Here is a 19,892-nt window from a genome sequence, read left to right as displayed (position 1 = left end):
AGAAGGAGAGAAGCTGTGTGTGGCATCGCCTTCATTCCCTCCGGTGCAGAGGAATGGTTGAGATACGGTACAGTTCCCACCATTCAGCGCCAGAGTGACCGTGAATGCTGGGTCTACATAGACCTTTCTTTTTCTGGAGCCCTGCTATGTTGTTTTTACCCAAGCCAGGACTCTCCCACCTGCTGATTCACTCGTGTCATGGAGATCATAGGAAGGCAGGCGTTCCCTCCTCGCTGATGCCCCGGCTATGGAAAGTAGAACTTAACTGTACGCCACATCTTCCCCAGGCGTTTCCAGTGTCTGATGACGGGGCCAGAATCACACTTGGTTATTTTCCGGTTCTAAGTTCAGAGCATCGGTTCTCGTGGCTCCAGAAATCTCCATATAGTCACATCTCCTATCAGCAAGATGTGCTGTCTGTCTGGGCCTGAAAAGGTAGCGTTTTGGGAGAGCCAAAAACACTTCACGGCCTCCCTCGTTAAGGAGGTCTGGGTTGCAGTGACCCCAGGATTCCTCTCTCAGTGCCCCTCTAGATCCTGGGTGGGCTCCGGAGACCTGTATTAGTCTCTGCTCCAGAAGATTGCTACTCAGTTGTGTGTGTGTGTGTGTGTGTGTGTGTGTGTGTGTGTGTGTGTGTTGTGGATGTATGTGCCACATGTGTACATGAAATCAACAAGGTCAGAAGAGGGCACTGGATCCCCTGGAACTGGAGTTACAGGTGGTTGTGAGCCCCTGGGTGGTGCTGGGAACTGAACCCAGGTCTACAAGAGCAGCAAGCAACTCTTGACTGCCGAGCCACCTCTTCAGGCCTTGGTTGGTTCTGAAGTATGTGTGTAACTCGCTGTCAGGATCCTGTCCTTCTGCTCCCTCTCTCCTCTCCCCGGTGGGTGTTTTCTAGTTAGATGTTGTCTTCAGTCATTGAGGAGGCTGGACAAACTGGAAGCCTGTGACTCTTTGAAGTTTTACCAGAGTATTTTACCATAAATGTCTTTATCATGGCTCTGCTGCCACTGCCGCCAATAATAATAATAATAATAATAATAATAATAATAATAATAATAATAATAATAATAATAGTAATGATGAACCTTGAATTTTAACTAGAGTTATCAGATCCCGGGTCTGGCTGTGAGAATAAGGTACGATGTAGCCCATGCCTTACTGCGCTGGCCCGTAGTAAGACACAGTTGACCGATAGCCCCTGTTCTGTAAAGGCTGTTACTAAGTTACAAACTCATGTCTGAAATTCCTTTCCCAGGTGGATTCCTCATGCCAGACAATTATCCCTAAGATTAAGCTGGAGCCTCATGAAGTGGATCAGTTCTTAAACTTCTCTCATAAAGAAGGTATGCTCCTCACCCCTTCCTCCCTCACCCCTTCCTCCCTCACCCCTTCCTCCCTCACCCCTTCCTCCCTCACCCCTTCCTCCCTCACCCCTTCCTCCCTCACCCCAGGTGCCCATTCTAAAGGGAAGGGAGCCTGGTACAGTCCGGGATTACAGAAGTAACTGACTGTATGGAGTAAGGGGTAATCCTGTTCTTAAGAATCTTGATTTCAAAGAAACATTTTGAGAGCTAAACATTTCCATAATAAAGTCATTCCTCTTTCTGTTCTTTGTCCCCAGCCACCTGAGCATTAGTGGGGTTCAGTGCTCCCCAAGATGGGCTTTTAGAGCCGTTTCCGACTGCCGTGGCAAGAGTGAGGTTGATGAGACCCACTGTGTTTTCACCTCCTAGTGTGAACCCACCAGCACCCCACGGGTGCACAGCCGTCCACGCGGACACGGCGCAACTAAAACTTAGGTTTTAACCTTTTGCAAATGAAGTCGTAACATGTCTGCACCATCACGGTTTAGCTGTCCTCTTTGGGTCACACCTGTGATGAGCCCGCCCCTTTTCTTGCTTAGTAATGTTTGTGGTCCTGATGGTGCACCTCTTTGGGCTTCCTGTCACTCATTTAGAACCTAACCACGCCTTGGAATTGTTTACTTTGTGCTCATTCTTTACATCATTTTTTTTTTCTGGCTTCCCCCTCTGTATTCTCATATATAGTTGTGCTGGGATCCTGGATATAGACCCTCTGCCTCAGGGGGGCACAGGAAGCTCTCAGTACCTCGTTTACACAGAGCGTGGCGCGCACTCCTTTTAAAATTCTGTGTCTGTTGATGCTGCACCTTCCTTAGCTACGCATCCAGCATATGTTTAGATGTGCAGCTCATTGCATGGTCAACAAAGCAGTCTGCATACACAATTGCAGAGAAGGCGCGTGTGCTCCGGTGAGCAAAGGAGCGCACATTGTATGCTAGCACGGGGGTATAATTTACCTTCCTTCCTTCAGGACTCGACCCAGGGCTGGACTGGAGACCCCTGAATCAGGGTTGGCCGTGACTGCCTTCACTGTGTATAAAGAAGTGAAAAGTTAATATTTTCCATCTGCGTCTGTATTGCACCTTTGTTTTCTTGGCCTTGAGCGGCACACATTCATGCCTTTGAGCCTTAGTGTCTGCTCTCAGGGAGCTTCTTTCATCTTCATGGCTGCTCACCACCACCAAATGGATCTTGTTCTTTTCGCTCTGTTGTGTCGCACGGGGCTCAGGAAGTGTCACAACTCAAGCCCCATCGTGGCGGCAGGATCTAGGGTCGCCAGGGGAGAAAGGGCAATCCTCCCTCGTTATCCTGGATAAAGACAGATGAAGAAATTGAATATCCTGGCAGACATCAAAGTTTCTTGGCAGAATAGCTTGCTGTCCCCAGCTCCTTCTGCAGCTTAGGAGCAGCGCTTCAAATGATGTTTAGAAATCTGATCCTGAGACACCTGTGTCCAGATGGGCAGGCTCTTCCTGTCAACCTGCTTCTCTCCTTTGTAGACTGCGCTCTGCTCAGAAAGGAGAAAAGCATAGCTTCGCCTGTGCCAGGCCAGGGGGAGGAAGAATTCTTGGCGTCCTTGGGAGTTCAGCTGGAGTCTCTGGTAGATTAATCTGATTCGTGGTGTCGTATATTCCTGGACGCCTTGGTAACCTTGACTGATACTTATGACATGCCCACTTTCTAGCCAGGCGCACGACATGCTGAAGGGGCAGACTCAGCCTACCCCTGAGCTACTCAGTGGGCATGCAAGCGTTCTCTGGATACAGAGATGCTGCATGAAGCTGGGCCCCCTGGAGGGCCTTGGGGTGAGGGACCCTCGGATGTAAACTCCCTCAGCCGCAGTGGCTGGCAGAACAGAAAAATCCTGTTCAGAACAAAAAGTGGGAGGGAGCCCTCGGTGGAGCCCCGGTGATGTTCTCCATCCAGAAGCTCATTCCCAGCTGCCCTGGGATGCTGACCTGAGCCCTGTACAGTGTTCTCAGCCCTGATAATATGCCCTGACAGAAAGACTTTAGGGGAGACGGTACCTTGTACCCCCATTTCTTTTTCCTCTGCCTAATGGTAGATGCGAGGTTTCTGAATGAAAAATGCCTGGCCTCCTGCCTGCAGCCCCCACCAGGCACATTCCTCCAGAAACAAAGCCGTCTTTCTCCAAGGATTCCACGAGCACTCTCAGGTTGGCGGTGTATTAAAAGATTGTTTTAAACAAACCACATACTACTAACTCGATTTGCGCGTCAACCTGTGTTGAACCATATAAAAAAGAATACAGTGGGGCTGGGCGCGTAGCTCAGTCGATAGAGGGCTTGCATGAAGCCGACTTTGATTCCACCCCCAGTGCCACGTAAAACCAAGCACGGCCGAGCACTGTCAATCTCAACATTCCAGAGGTGGGGGGGGGGGCAAGAGGAGCAGAAGTTCAAGGTCATCTTCAGCTATCCAGAATTCAAGGCCAGACTGGGGTGCATGAGTACCTGCTTCAAAATCTGTTGCAAAAATAAAATTACAAAGGAGCACACTGATCAGTCTTTTCAACACCGTGTCAGGGGCACCCACCCTCCCAGGCCACCCTGGAGTTATTCTTTTGTTAGTGTCTCACGCACATGCCTGCCCAGGGTAGTTCTGTGCTAGGACTGGTAAGTGTGGCTCTCTATTCACCTCTCTCCCGTTTCATACAAGAAGAGGACAGCCGGTTATCCCATTCTGTGCCTGGCTCCCTGCTCACCATGTCTTAAAGCAGTTTGCCGGTCAGCCTAGAGAGAGTGCCCACCTGTGCGCCTACCCCAATCTTCTGGTGTGGAGACACACATGTGTTTAACTGGGTCTCGTGTTGTCTTTCTTTTCTGTGATGAATGAAATGTGCTCTCTTCGTCTTCAGCCCCCGTGGATCAACTGCACCTACCACCAACTCCACCCAGTAGCCATAGCAGCGACTCTGAGGGCAGCCTGAGCCCCAACCCACGCCTGCATCCCTTCAGCCTGTCTCAGGCCCACAGCCCCGCCAGAGCCATGCCCCGGGGCCCCTCTGCCTTGTCCACATCTCCTCTCCTCACAGCTCCCCATGTAAGTATCTGAGTGGCCCTTCTGGCGAGCCAGGAACCCCCTCAGTACGATTTTTCTCATTGTAATGAAATGTTTGTTTAGTGATTAGAAGCCTTTGTCCATGCTGTGTTGCTGAAACAAAATAACCAAGACTGAGTAAGTTAGGAAAGATTATTTTGTTGGTTTTGTTTGTTTGGGTGCACACTCCTGGAGGTGGTGAATTCCAAGAGCATGGTGCCTGTATCTGCTTAGCTTCTGGAGAGGATGCTCCATGCTTAGCAGAAAAGCAGAAAGAAGAGGAGCAGGACACATGGAGTAGGAGACAGGGAGCCTGTGTAGCAGCACACCCCCGCCGTGACTACTCCAGGCCTGCGAGACCCAACTCACTCCTGCAAAAAGGCACTGACATGTATTCTTCATGTCCGCTTTTCTCAATAGCACCACACTAGGGACCAAGCCTCCAGGTGAGGACAAACTGGTCCAAGATGCAGCACCAAAGTGGGGTAGTAAGAACCCTAAAGAACGTGAAGACTTGCGTGCAAATCTCAGTAATTCTGGTTTTTATGTGCACAGGCCTGGTTCTTACACATTCATTTATTTCCCAGGGCTAGAAGCCTAAGGCTTCTGTTCTGTTCTTTGCCCTCAACGTGCCAGCATAAACACTTGCCATCCGTGTAGATGATGCTTACTTAGCGTGCACTAGGGAATGCCTTTCATCTTTCAGATAAGCGTTCTTGGGCGAAATTTGAAAAGAAAGTCTCTCTTTCTGAGATTAAGTTCTTTGATGTCAAAAGCTCAGAAACATAGTTTAATCTCTGTGTGTGTTGAGGGGTTGGGGGCTCTTAACCCAGGGTCCTGGGACAAAAATCCCAGGTCATTATTCATCTCGCACACACGTAAAAGGAGGGGTAGAGGATTCACATTTTAGAGGTCTGAAGAGGGAATCTGATTTCTGTGAGGTCTTTAAAAATTATGCCATCACGAAGAACAAATTTTAAAGATAATATTTTGTTCTTTGAGAAATTCGTGCATGCCCACAATGTATATGACTAACAAATATAAATGAAGTATTAAAGTCTGAGATTCATTTCTCCCCTAAGTTAGATCTGGACATCATGTCAACCTTTCCTGAGAACAAAAGAACGCAACGCACGTCCTCCTTTTGCCTTTTCTACTTGAGCCTGACTTTAGGTTGTTGGAATTATTTTCAGCCTCTGCACCTGCATCTCCTTCCAAGATTTACCTGTTTTGCACATTCTGTGAGGGAGGCCCCTACCCCCATATTCTTGCTAGCAGCTGGGCAGTGTTTCCTATTAGGTGCCCTAAGGGGCCCTGAAACATTCGCTTGCATTAAACAGCTTGCCCTTTGCCGCCCCGGCCCCATGAGCCCACCTGCCCTGGGCAGAGGCATCTCCCATTACTTTTCTAAGTAGAGCACTGCCCTTTGCTTTGCTCAGAATGTGCCCCCACCCCTTGCTCAGAAGGCATCACTTCTCCAGAATGCAGCCTTTCTCATCTCCTACTCTAAGGCTCCTCTCCTCCCGTGAACTCACGCGGGTTCTCCCTCTCCAGAAGTTGAATGCTCCTCCAGTCAACCTCATGGCTTAGCACTGAACTGCTCTCCAGATTTCACGGGTGTCGCTTTAGCCTTAAGTCTTGATCCTGAGCCACTTCAGAGATGGGGTTTGTTTTCAGTCTCCTCCCCACCCCCCCACCCCCCCACCCCCGCTCTCAGTGACAGGGAGCATGGAGATTAAGCCCCAGTGAGTCAGCTTGTATGACTAATATAAACACGTCATTGTGTCCTGGGCTAAATGCGAGGAGTTGTGGTTCTCATCTTCATGGCTAATGGGTAGCGCAGGACTCCTGGAAGCCTGAACTTCCATGAAAGACGCCTGCTGGTGTATCTCTGGGGCTTCAGGCCTGTTAGCTGTAAACTGAGGGAAAGCGCTACTGTGGTTGGTGTGGAAAGAACCGGTTATAAAATTAGCCCTTCAGCAGGAGAACAATACAAGTCTTGAGAGCTCCAAGGGAGTTTTCCATCACCCCTAAGCCTCCAGGGATATGGGGTGCACATTCTATGCTGTTACTTTGTGTGTACTCGATATGGGGTGTTTCCCAGGAAACAGTGGATGGGGGCCTCTTCAGCCTTCCCTTTGTTTTAGGGCTCTTGGGTTAAAACCCCCGACTTGGCAGGCTGGGGAGGTGATTCACGGGATGAGAGCACTTGCTCTGCAAGCAGGAGGACTTGAGTTTGAATCACAAGCACCCACATAAAAACAGCCAGGCAAGGCTGCCTGTGTCTGTGACATCAGCACTGGGGGTTGGGACAGATTGATACCAAGTGCTCACTGGCCAGCCAGCCTGGGTGAAAACATCAAACTTCTGGTTCAGTAAGAGACCCTGTCTCACTACAATTCACTAAATCTCCCATAAAGGCACATCTCTCTCTTGTCTTTTACTTCAAAGCACCCGCCATTAGGGAGCCATTGTGACGGGTTCTCCGCGCTCTATGTTGACGTCGGTTTTCAGCCACTCCTGTCTGACCCTTCTCTGCCCCCCTTGTCTGCGCAGAAGCTGCAGGGATCTGGCCCGCTGGTCCTGACAGAGGAAGAGAAGAGGACCCTGATTGCTGAGGGCTACCCTATTCCTACCAAGCTGCCCCTGACAAAATCTGAGGAGAAGGCCCTGAAGAAAATCCGGAGGAAAATCAAGAATAAGGTGAGCTGTGACTGACAAGGAAGAACTGAGCCCTCACCTGCACCCCAAAGTCCCTCACCTGCACCCCAAAGTCCCTCACCTGCACCCCAAAGTTATAGTGGGATTTCCCAGAGCCAGGCCAGGAGCATAGACACCATCTGCCTATCCTTTCCAGCCCTTTCTGCCCAGCGTGGGTGTGAACTCTCACCCCACGTGAGATAGCCTGTTCAGAAGCAGGAAAAGATACAAGCATCTCCCTTTATGTGTCTTTTTTAAAAATCCGAGTCTTCCAATTTTTATGATGTCTATAATGTTTTTTTTTTCTAGTTGCTCTATACGTAGTTTATAAACAACTGTAGCTTTATGCTGGATTACTTAAAGGTTTGTTTTCCTTGATAGTGGCCTGTGATAAAAGCAAACTTCAGTAGCCACCTGGTCTCTGAACACAACTGCTGCCTCCGCGGCTGTAGGCGGCTGGTGAGGCCCAGGCCTGTGACCCAGGCAAAGAGCAGGAGAGGAAGGCAGAGAGAGAGCCAGAGTCACACCCCTGTACTCTCACACAGGGCCAGCAGACAGTTTATACACATCCAAGCCCACTTGGCTGGTTTTATATATAATTGAGCCAGCCGAGGTCTAGAGAGCTGACATCATTTTTTCTGAGCTATTTCAATGATGAGTCTGTGACCCAGGCGTTTGTTGGCGGGTTTGGGAGGATCCGTTTGGGCCAGAAACAGAGTTGGGGATACATGACGAGAGCCCACATGTTAAAGGGGAGCCGGCCGCCTAAGTTGTCCAGGGGACCTCCAGGGTTCCATCCACTCTGTTTTCCTTACAAAAATGGAAATTCATCCCCCACCCCTTCCTTATCTCACAGATTTCTGCCCAGGAAAGCAGGAGAAAGAAGAAAGAATACATGGACAGCTTGGAGAAAAAGTAAGTCTGCTCCCTGACTGGTTGCGGCTCTTTAGGTAATAGTCACCAAGCAGGGTGAGGGGCCGGTCGGCGCCCAGGATCCCCCAGTGCATCAGCAGTGGTTGCCTGCCCCCTAGTGGTCATGTGGGAGGACCTGCTTAGAACTCTGGTGTGTGAATCACTGCTTTCTGACCCTGATCTTGAGTACTTGTTGCTAGGCTACTTGAGCAATCCTTAGATACTGACATTCCTGAAACTCCTCAGAGATGCCCAGCTTCAGCCTACAGGAGCAGTGTTGTTTCCCCAGGTCCTGTTGGCCTCGGATGACACGAATCACACTCTGGAATTTCCTCTACTCTGTAATGCATGCCGTGGGCAGACATTTTTTTTTATATATATTTTTTATTTTTTTTATTGGTAAAAATAAATAAAGGCACCCTTTGTTCTTTTGAAGGCCCTGGTATGCCCCGAGGGCTCGGAGGGAAGTGTGAATTGAGCCACATCTCTACCATCTCTAGGAAGTTGGTGTGACTTTGAGATAGGGAGGAGGTTCTAGCAGGCGCATAACTGAGTCTTTCTCATTTGCGCATGTGCACTAAGACACTGGCTAGCTTCTACCTGGTTCTAGAAGTTTCTATGGGAAACGGTGTGTCTGTGACCTGATTTAGGTCCCGTTATTTTACTGTGTTCTAAAGGCATCTATAACCAAGATTGTTTCTGCAGCTCTCTCTTCTCTGCCTCTCTGGGCACGTGGGCTCCCAACACTTCACTGTCCTGGGTTCTGGTCCTGCCTTTCACACAAGCTCTAAGCTTTGTAGCAGACGTGGTCAGGGGTGCAGCTCACTGGTGGCTCTCCTTCCTGTCGTGCAGTATGAATGAGAGCTGTAGGAAGAGATGAGGAACCAGAGTGAGCTGCCTAACGGGGGTTCTGTGTCCGGCCCGTGCTCCTCCCTGAGGAGAGCCCTGGCCGGCCATGCTGTCCCTCTGAACTCTCATTCTCTTCTCCACTCAGACTGTCTCAGCTCTTCCTCAGTGACCACCCTGCCTCTTTCTCTGTGATGTCAATCACCTCAACCCTGGCTCCTGGCTGAGCAGTTGCCCTCTGGAGAGTGACTGTGTGTCTTGGTTCTCTCCCCTCAGGGTGGAGTCTTGTTCAACTGAGAACTTGGAACTTCGGAAGAAGGTGGAGGTGCTGGAGAACACCAATAGGTGAGTGTGGCCAGAAGAAGGTGGAAGGGCCTTTATCCTGGGCTATGTATGTCCAGTGAGCAGGAGGGAAGGGGGGTTCTGCTATAAATGGGGCTGTGCCTTGGGTGTTCAAGGAGCTGGGCGCCACCTAGCCGTTCTGCTTCATGGGCTCCTCCCATCCACACAGGTGTATATACAAATCCACGTGTACACATATCACATGCATGTTCCTTCCTTTTGAAGGACTGGTAGGGAGGATGATCAAACACGGACAGTTATAAGGAAGCGAAGAGAGAATGGGCCGTGAGTATAGCTCAGTCCTAGAATGCTTGCCCTAGAATGCATGGAGCCCTAGGTTCAGTCCTGAATGCCAGGGAACAGAAATGAATAAGGAAATGTTAGGAGGGCTTGGAGCAGGATGGAGCCCCTAAGTCTGATTCTCCTGAAAATGCCACTTGGTTTCAGAGGTGGACAAGGAGGCACGGGGATTTAGTGTCAGTTAAACACAGCGATCATCACTTTTATTAGTTTAAAAAGAGACTCATGGTTTTGGAAGCCTGTTTTCAAAATCTAATGACTTACATTTCAGTCCCATTTTGAAAAATTAGCCGTGGCCCTCAGTTGCTTTATCGTCCTTAATTCTATTGACATTTTCTATGTCAGTTACTTTTTTGGCACATCGGAGATGTTGACTCATTCTTGTGAGATGGTAGGAGATTATCCCTGTTACACAGACAAGGTCTGGGACACAGAAAGGCTGTGGTTTGCCCAGCACCACTCAGCAATTTATCTCTGTGGATTTCAATACAGAAAGATTCCACTGGGTTTAACTCTGGCTCACACCAGGAACTGGGATGGGATAAGGCATGTCGTGCTTGATTCAGAATATGTGTTCCTGGGCATGCATGGTGCTTACCTGTGTTCTGAAAATGTCATTTGTTGGTCAGAGAGTACCGCTACCCTTAGTGATAACTGTAGGTTCAATAAACAAACCAGGAAAAATTCACTGGGAGTGAAGAAAATACGAATCAGCTAAGAAAATATTAATTAGTTCAGCATTAATGCCTAATAACAAAATTTCAAAGGCTAAGGGGTCTGGCTCAGTCTCTTCAGCAATGACTTTGAGCTTTCAACAGCGACTTTGCATCTGAAGTTTGTGTCCTGTGTCTCTGTGTTTTTGTTTGTTTGTTTGTTTTGTTTTAACAGTAGGCTGAGGAGTTGAACTGGTCTCAAAGAGAGTCCACTAGATCCCCCCCTCTTGGTTATCTGATACTCGCAGAGGGGGTCAGGTGCCCTTTACCTGACCCCTGTGTCCTCAGACTGCCTGAGGCAGGATCAGTCCCCCCCCCCACCGGCCCGTGACATCACCCCCAACCTGGTGGGACTTCCTCATACTGTAAAACTCTGTTTTCATTGCTACTCGTCTCTAACCCCCATCTTCTGAGTCTCCATCTCCCCCGGACACCTTCTTCCCAGGCTTTTCTGGTCCTCTGGATCCTCCACCTCAGCCATTCCTTTAGCCTTCTGTCTCCTGCCTGTCGCTTGGTGCTATGTTTGCTCCGTGTGTTTCCCAGTATGAACAAATTAGGCCCTGAGCTGGGGAAGGCCCAGGAGGAAATCTATCAACATTTTTCTTGCAGTTTGTGTCTGTCAGGCTCGGCTGTTAGGCCTCTTGTTGGTCACACGGGGGCAGCAAAGCCTCAACAGGGCTGTGTGGGGACCAAGGAGCCTGCTAAACAAGGACCCACAAACCTCCTGCCCTGGGAGGGGAGGTCTCCCCCACTCTCCATCTGGCTACACTTTGCTTTGTTTGTTTATTCCTTGATTGTCATGAACATTTAAAAATGTATCCATGCTTTTCACCTTCTAAGTGCTGGGATTGCAGGTGTGCACCCGCTCATCCGGGCGTGAACATTTTTTAAATTTTTGTGTGTTGACTTAAATCAGGTATCCACACATCAAAAGGTTCAAATCGGCTAGGCATTCCTTGCTTGTCTTCCTATCTTTAACATGCAGATTCTCTTCCAAGTCTGTATTTGCTTAGTGCAGAGCCCAGCCAGTCATCCCACGGCCTCTACAAGTCTGGCATGCCTGTGGTGCCCTTTGGACAGTCCTGTGTTCACTGTGGACTGATTTGCTTTGGTTTCGAGTTTAGGTATGAATTCCTCCTAGGGTCCTCTTATCTTCCTCGGGAGGTATGGAAACACTCATTTTTCTGGTTATCAGCAGTTCCTAGTAATTACCTAGAGGAAGGTATCTAGAAACAGCTTTATAGACGCCAGCCATTTCTTCTTCAGTTACTAGCGGGGTATTTTTATTTAATAGTGTTGTGGGGCCCGATGCATGTGCATGTATGTGACCGGCTATTGAAATCCCTATCTCTGTCTCTCACTTGCCACCTTGTTTTTTAAGACAGGCTCTCGTACTGAATCTGGAGCTTGCCATTTCTATAGACTGGCTGTCCAGAGAGTCCCCAGGATCTGCCTGTCTCCCTTCTGCATTGCTCCAAACACCAGTGCTGGGGTATTTAGAGCACACTACCACACCTATCTTTTAAAGGAACACTGACGATCTAAATTCTCCATGCTTGCATTGGCAAGACTAGAGTGCTCGCTGGGGCTCACTGGCCAGTCAGCCTAATCAACACTTGGTGTGCAGCAAGTGGGGGACACCTCCTGAGGTTGACACCTCTGGCCTACACACACACACACACACACACACACACACACACACACACACACATATTCAATATATACTTATCTAGAATACGTACTTAAACCTCAAAATTCTTTGATTTGGATCTATCATGACTTCTTAGGATAACTTATATGTATGCGTTTGTATCGTACATGTTCCTTTGTTAAAATTTTTTCATTGAACAACATACACTGGATTCATTCTCCGTGGACGTGTTTCTATAGTTCCTCATCTGGACCTCCGGCTCAGGGCATTGGTGTTTGGCCCTTCCCTGGCAGTGGCTGTCATTGATTGCAGTCAGGGCTAGTGCATTGGCACTGGCCAAAGTAGAGAATGGGTTTAGCTTGTTTTTCTGTGTCTTTAACTTTACCAGGCTGTAACTGACAGATAAAGCTGTACATTTTTGAGCATCATCATTCAACATATGTGTCCATTGTAAAATGGTTACCGTAGTGCAGTAGATTATACCCCCCGACACACACATGTGGTTATCTCTCTTTTTCTGTCATGCAGATGCTTTAGGTCAACATTAAGAATTAGCAGAAGTCTTACTCCCATGCCACCATGCCATCAATGGCAGTGACCCTCTGTACACAGAACCTGTCCCACCTCAAAGCCTCTGACGAACCTCCCCTCCTTCTCCAGCTCCCCGGTCCTCTGAGCCAATATCACATTCTTGTTTCTGAGTATGGCTTTTTAATGAATCATTCTGCATATCAGCAATGCCATAGTAGTTTTCTGCTTCCGTCTAGCTTCTCTCACTTCTCAAGCAGGGAGCCTCTCGGGATAGCTAGCCCCACACTTTGCTAGCCTCTTGACTGCCAAGAACCTCCGTGTGGCTTTCTCATGAGTCCCTGTCTACTCTCTTCCATTCCTCTTGATTCAAATTTAGCTTCTGGTAGACAACCTTTATGCAATGGTGATGACTAGGATTTTATTCCTTATACTATTCCTACAGACAATATTACCCAGAAGTTCCTCTGGCCATCATATTCGGGACCCATATTTCATGTATTTTGACTGAAAAGGCAAATATATAAAAGAGCTGAAGCAGGGCTCTGCTGGGGCCTGCCACCCCACCTCTTCTCTTCTGCCCTCCTCCTGTGTCTTGCAAGGGCCTCCCCTTGCTAACGACTATGATGTAAACCCTGTTGCCCCAGGCCCTGACCCCAGCTGCAGAGAAGCAGGTGGCAGGGGAGGCTTCTGGACTCCTCATCACATCACACGGTGTTTGAACTGAGCACAGACCTGGGCTGGATGCACACACAGCTGTGTTTGTGCTACTGTTGACACTTCTCCCCTCACTGTCCTTTGGGCAGAAATAGAAACAGAAGACAAATGTCGATGGGGAAGCGGGTGGGAGACATAGAGCGGCTCCATTTCATGGGACATGGCACAGGGATCAACTTTTCATCACTAGAGGGAAAGAATGGCTCTCGTAGCGGAGATACCCAGGTGAAAAGTACTGCTGGGGTTCTGAGCCAATCTGGGCTCTGTGTGCACCAAATTCAGCAAGAGACTCCTGGCATGTTGGTGTCTAGGGCAAAGGACTCCCTTTTCTGAGCGCAAGACCCTGGGTGGGGGCCAACCAGGCATGGGGGTAGTGTCCCTGTTTCCTCTCTCCCCAGAACTGACACGTGGTGCTTATGTACCTTCGTACCGCCTTTAGTAAGATGGTCCACTAATTGCATGCCATCAAGGAAGCGAAGAGGGAAGCAAGATAGTGTCCCAGGGGACCCCTTCCTCCTAAGCTCCGTCAGCAAGTACATTCGCACTTAGCCGTGCCAGTTGGGGCTGCTGGAGACTCTGCTTCTCTGAGCTTACCGCTGGTTTCTCAGGAAGGCCCCACCCACCCTTGTCTCACTCCCGAGAGCATCCTGTTCTTTATCCCTGTGGCCCCTTCGCCTAAGTGATGCACACATCCCACCCAGGCCATCACAAGAAGGTGTTTGTGGCTCAGTTTGTGCCATTCATCACTTCCTTTGTTCTGCCTCTAAAAGGCTGCGGGCCCCAGTCCCTCTCTTCCTGCCTCAGGTTTTAGACTCTTAGGAACTTGGTCTTAAAATGCATCTTGGAGAACTTGTTTCCCTGCCCGTCACTGTAAGGCACAGTAAGGCTGAAGTCATAAAAGTAGCGGGAAGTAACAAGGGGACCGGAATTCAGCCCCTTGGCTGTCACTCTAATCTTGATGTGCCTCCCAGTGCCGCATTGCTGCTGCCCTCTCCCCCTACCCAGCATGGGACAAACCTGGCCAAGAGAGCCTCTGCTTTAGTGGGTGCCTCTTTCCTCTTCTCCAGAGCCATACCTTCTCCATGGGATGAGCGGTCTTCCCCAGAGCTCACACTCCGTGTTGGTACCCAGGATCCTGGAATTTTTCTGTCCAGATGTTCTTAACTCATTTTCAGGGTCTACATGCACTTCTGCCTCAAAGTCTGTTCTCTGAAGGGTAGACAAAGGGACCCATGGACCCCCGAGGCTGATGGAGTACCAGAGATAGTTCCTTGTGAAGGTTGTGTGTTTGTTGGGAACTGAGACAGGTGTGAGGGGTAGGGAGAAGGCGCAGGGAGTGAGAATGCTCCTGAAGTGTCAGGCCTGGGGTTTCACTTGACCTTACTATAGACGACCTGAGATTCCAGAGTCCAAGACAGAGGCCTTCGCTGTGTTCAGCATAGCAGGCAGCGTGACCAGTGACACATTTGTATTACTTCCCTTCCAGAAAAGGGCCAGGGGTGGACACTGCCCTCCCAGTGGCTAAGGCTAGGGAGGCCACGGGCTTGAGGACTCCCTGTTTCTTTAGCAAGTTGAAAATCAGCCTGCTCTTCTGCCCAGTGGTAGATATTACTCCATCCCTCTAGGCTACCGGCTTCACTAGTCAGACCTGGGAATGGACCCGTGTGAAAGGACAGATAGACCTTTCAGTCCTGGGGGGATGGGCCCATGTGAAAGGGCGGATAGACCTTTCAGTCCTGGCTTGCCCAGAGAGTGGCACCTGCCCCCATCCTGAAACAGTCCCTTCCTTGGTTGTCACAAAATATCTGACAGGAACTTTGTGAGAAAGGAGGGTTTATTTCGGCTCATGGTCCAAGGCAACAGTCTAACAGGAAGCCTTGGTGGGAGGGTGAGGCAGTTGATCACACTGTGCCTGGTGGCCCTCTGCCGGCTTCCTCCTTTCCTACTTTTCCTTCGGTCTTGGACTGCAGCTCATGGGCTGGGACAGCTTACATTCAGGGTGGGTCTTCTCACTTTAAACCCAGTTAAACCTCTCTGGAAAGACTTCCGGATATTCCTCGAGGTGTGTCTCCTAAGCAAGTCTAAATCTAGTCAAGTTGATACTGAAGATCGACTGTTACACTTCTGGTGTCTCTTCACGAAACCAGAGAGTGTTGTGCTGTGCGGTGCGGTGCGGTGCGGTGCGGTGCGGTGCGGTGCGGTGCGGTGCGGTGCGGTGCGGTCCTTTGTGCGGTGCGGTGCGGTGCGGTCCTTTGTGCAGTGCGGTGCGGTCCTTTGTGCGGTGCGGTGCGGTGCGGTGCTTTGTGCGGTGCGGTGCGGTGCTTTGCTGTCCTTTGTGCGGTGCGGTACGGTGCGGTGCGGTGCGGTGGGGTGCTGTGCGGTGCTGTGCTGTGCGGTGCGGTGCGGTGCTGTGCTGTGCTGTGCGGTGCGGTGGGGTGCTGTGCGGTGCTGTGCGGTGCGGTGCTGTGCTGTGCTGTGGGGTGGAGCCAGGGTTGAGAAACCAAGGGAAGCAGGCTCCGCCCAGGTCCAGGTTTAAGATGTTGGAGTGAAGACATCTGGGGAGTCCACGAATCCCAAAGTCAAACATAGTAGAAAGGAAACTGCAAGGGGCCGGTGTTGATAGTGTTTTATAGGCAGAGTGGAGCCAGCTTTTAGTGGCATGAGGAAAAAAGCCTTTCCTAAGAGCACAGGAGTTGGGGTGTGTATTGGGCTGTGAAAAATGGACCCGTTTCACTCTTTGACCTTGCTATTACCATGTCCTCTCTTAGTGTGCTTTCCTTGATCTTTGGACCCTGTGTAAGGGTTCCCACTGCAGCTCTTCCCAGTTAAGTCTGCTGGGTTTTACCTGGGTCCTGGCCCTCCTGGCGTGTCTGTTGAGCCTACAAATCTGTGTTAGTTTGCACTGTCTTTGTGTATTCTTCCCTACACGATACTGTGTCTTTGCTGTGCGAGTTCATCTCATCTCTTTTGGTCAGATTATTGGCTGAGCCCACCCTCTGTCATATACAGAGGAGCCACAGAGGACAGAGAAATTACCCATATTACGTTTCTCTAGAATTTCATCTTGGTTTAATTCAGTTTTTATATCTCCGGTATATGCCCTCTGTTGTATGCAGTGTGTTTCCTTTTCATATGGAAATACCACAGACTTCAAAGAGGTGTGGAGAGCTCTGCCATAGAACCCCTGGAGAGTTCAGAAGAGCATTTTAGTGTGCCTTAGTAGTGAGTTTAGAAACTACACAGACCTGGTAAATATTCTGAAATTCTCTTTTGTGTGTTCCTAGGGCAGTAGCTGATGTAGTAATTCAGAAATGCGTTCTGGTACTTTAAAATAAATGCCCTATAAGTAGAAGTCAGTCCCTCAGGAGGAAGGCTGCAGAGGTGATTCAGTAGTTAAGAACAACGGCTGCTCTTCCAGAGGACACAGGTTTGATTCCCAGCACCCACATGATGGCTCACAACTGTCTATAACTCCAATTTCGGGAGATCCAAAGTCCTCTCCTGGCCTCCACAGGCATTGTACATGTGTGATGCACAGAGATACATAGAAGCAAAATATCCATACACATAAAATAAAAATAAAATTAAAAAAAATGATTCACTCGGATAAAGGAGACAATACTTACCCCCCCCCATACACCACTTTCTCTTTTTTGTTTAGGCCAGAGTCCCATAAATGACTGTCAGAAAGCCAAAGAATATAAATAGCGGGAATTAAAGTTTCAGAGTGTTAGCTGTCGCTGTCTTTTGTAGCTGTCACTCTTTAAGGTATTGAGATAGTTCACGCTCTTTCTGAAAGACCTTGATGGAATTTCTAATTGTTAATATTGCATTCTGCCACCCAACAGGGTAGGGATTTGGGCCTTGGGACTCCCTAGGGGACACACTAGGAGGAATGTGGTGGGTTTTGCTCCAAAGGGACATGAGTGCTTGTCTATTCCACTGAGACCCAGATTTGCTGCACTGGTATCGTGTGTGTGTGTGTGTGTGTGTGTGTGTGTGTGGTGTGTGTGTGTGAACATGCGTGCGCGTGTGCCTGCACACTGGTTAGGTTACACTGAGACTTTTTCTTTGAAAATCACTTCACATTTTATATTAACTACAGAAGACATAACACAAAACATATATGTATATGTGCTGTATGTAACTAATGAGCGTCTTTTATTCATTAATATTAGTCAGGTACTCTTCAATACCGTATTTTCTGTTTGATTTCATTTCATTAAAATGATGCACCAGTTATAACCTGGCTGATCTCATGTCTCACTAAAGGTTTATAATTTGGCATCTGGAAAGTATTGCTCTATGTACTCATAAGAATGGAAAGGAAGGAAGGAAGAAAGGAATGGAAGAAGGAAGGAAGGAAGGAAGGAATGGAAGGAAGGAAGGAAGGAAGGAAGAAAGGAAGGAAGGAAGGAAGGAAGGAAGGAAGGAAGGAAGGAAAGAAAGAAGGAAAGAAAGATGTTTCATTGTCTTCTAAAGGAGGCTGATTCACCTAGAGAGTGGCTCATACAGATGTTCTCTCTCTCTCTCTCTCTCTCTCTCTCTCTCTCTCTCACACACACACACACACACACACACACACACACACACAGCGTGTTTCTAGTAAGGTACGATATGAGATTTAATGGAAGGTGTGTCCACAGAGAGGGTATTGTTGACTCTCTACTCTGTGACTGGGATCCATCAGTTTATTCTTTTTCCTGGTTTCTAACTTGAGTGGGAAATGAATTTCTCGACTGTTCAAAGGCTTATCTATACTACCTGTAATCTTTCACACTTTCTATTGCTCTCTCTCTCCATCTTGGAAATAAAGGATATAGCGGGAAGCTAAATTAGGCCAAATATAAAGATAACAAACCAGATCATTGATGTTGATTTCTGGAGATTGCAACATTGCATCTGCAAGATTGCATCTTGTACTTGTGAACTTCGAATGTTTTTTTTTTTGATGGGCTGTGTAGGACACAGGGTGAAGCTTTATTTGGGACAAGGATGTAGCTCCCTTTGATGCTCTTTTCCAAGCATATATATGAAGAGAGCCACTAAGTTTATTGTTATGTTTCAGCATAGGACAAGAATCTACATTGTCAGCCAAGCATAGGGCACTCCAATTTAACAAGTTGTGGAAAATCTGTTGGCCCAGATAAAAAAAAAAAATGTATGTTAAGTGTTTCTCCCTCTAAATTAAGACTTTGATCCCAGAAGCCCAAGAATTCATTAAGCCATAATTGGCCTTACTTCGTGATGATTCAAAATACAGTAGTATGGGAAATGTGTATGGCACTTTGGAGGACTGCTGGGGTCTTCTAGCCATTTTTCATAACTCTCATTCTGAAGCAGTATTTCTCTTTCGCCTGATAGCTGCCTTTCTTACATCAAGTCCTTCAGGCTGGTTGATTGGCTGTTGTCATCCAAGTTTTGAGTGCTGTAGGCAGTGACATCTGTCCTGGTGGCGTCATAGAACGCCCCACATCACCTCAGAATGTTATTTCTATTTTGAGGCTTTCCAGAGAAGGGTGCTTGCCTCTTCTGCCAGCCGTGAAGAGACAAGTGCTTTTCAGAGATGCATTGCTTCAGCAAACCAGATTCCCCAGGCAGAGTGGTTCTTCTGTGATCCTGCGAGCTGATGTGGTTACAGAAACTAGTTTTGCTTAGCTGCTGAAGCACACAGCTTAAGTAACTTGATTAGAGGCTCCGAGTTGTCATGGTGAGGTCTAAACTCGGGCTCCCCCGCGTTCAGAGCCAGCCTCCCTGTCCTGCCATCCGTGCACCGCTCAGCAGCACTAGAGCGATGCACCCACTTGGCGTCTGACAGAAGAGGTCTCATCGCTTCCATTTATCTAAATAAATAAATAAATAAACCCTGGGTTTGACTTCCCGACACTGAAACCTGTGCAGGGCTCCCCATCCATCACTTGCATTATCTTGAACACACGTATAGCAGTTCCACAAGGGGTTATTTTCCTGTACTGTTTATGAGTGTGTTAAAGTAAGGTTCCATCATGGCATTCTAATGTTTCTCATTGTACCTGCTTCTTGTTTGTTCTCTTCTCCTCTGTTCTCAGTCTGCCTTCCGTGGTCCAGTCACCTGTATTCGTTACTCTCTCTCCCCTCTCCTGGTCGCCTTTCTGCTTTTATCACACTCATACATGCACATGCACATACACACATACATGCACATGTACATATATATACATGCACACACATATACACATATATGCAAATGTACATGCACGTATACACATATAAGGACACACACGTATACACACATTTAACACATATGCATACACCATACACATGTACATATATACACACATATATATATACACACAGGTACAGACATCCATATGCAGAAATGTGCACACACATACTTACGCATATGAATAGGCATACACATACATGCACAGCATATGAATAGGTATACATATATACGCACATATTCATACGCATATACACACTTGTATTCACATAGACACACATGCTCATGTATACATATGCATGCACACATGTATACATATGCTCATGTGAGCACATATATACACATTATACACAAGTACACTTATGCATACACGCATATGTATACACATACACGTGTACACACAAATATGTATACATATACACCTGTACTCACATGTATTCACATGTACATATATATGTACACACATCATACACACAGGTACACACAGGTACACAAAAGCCCACAATCACATACACGTATACTCACATATAAGCATGTATCCCACACATGTATTT

The 19,892-nt window shown here is 48.1% G+C and overlaps 1 protein-coding gene across 1 annotated transcript in view; it reads left to right on the top strand.

The window, feature by feature from the left end:
• Positions 1-19,892, top strand: part of Creb3l2 (cAMP responsive element binding protein 3 like 2) — a 118,322-nt gene that overhangs the window by 85,342 nt on the left and 13,088 nt on the right. The window contains exons 4-8 of the mRNA XM_085683558.2: positions 1,259-1,346; positions 4,246-4,430; positions 6,984-7,130; positions 7,984-8,042; positions 9,162-9,230. Coding sequence (XP_085539684.1) covers positions 1,259-1,346; positions 4,246-4,430; positions 6,984-7,130; positions 7,984-8,042; positions 9,162-9,230 — 548 coding nt within the window. The remainder of the gene's footprint in view (positions 1-1,258; positions 1,347-4,245; positions 4,431-6,983; positions 7,131-7,983; positions 8,043-9,161; positions 9,231-19,892) is intronic.

The sequence above is a fragment of the Myodes glareolus genome, chromosome 25, assembly GCF_982192425.1.
Source record: "Myodes glareolus chromosome 25, mMyoGla1.1, whole genome shotgun sequence".
Taxonomy (NCBI): domain Eukaryota; kingdom Metazoa; phylum Chordata; class Mammalia; order Rodentia; family Cricetidae; genus Myodes; species Myodes glareolus.
The sequence above is the reverse complement of the archived record's forward strand: the minus strand, read 5'-3'. Positions and strand labels throughout refer to the sequence as shown.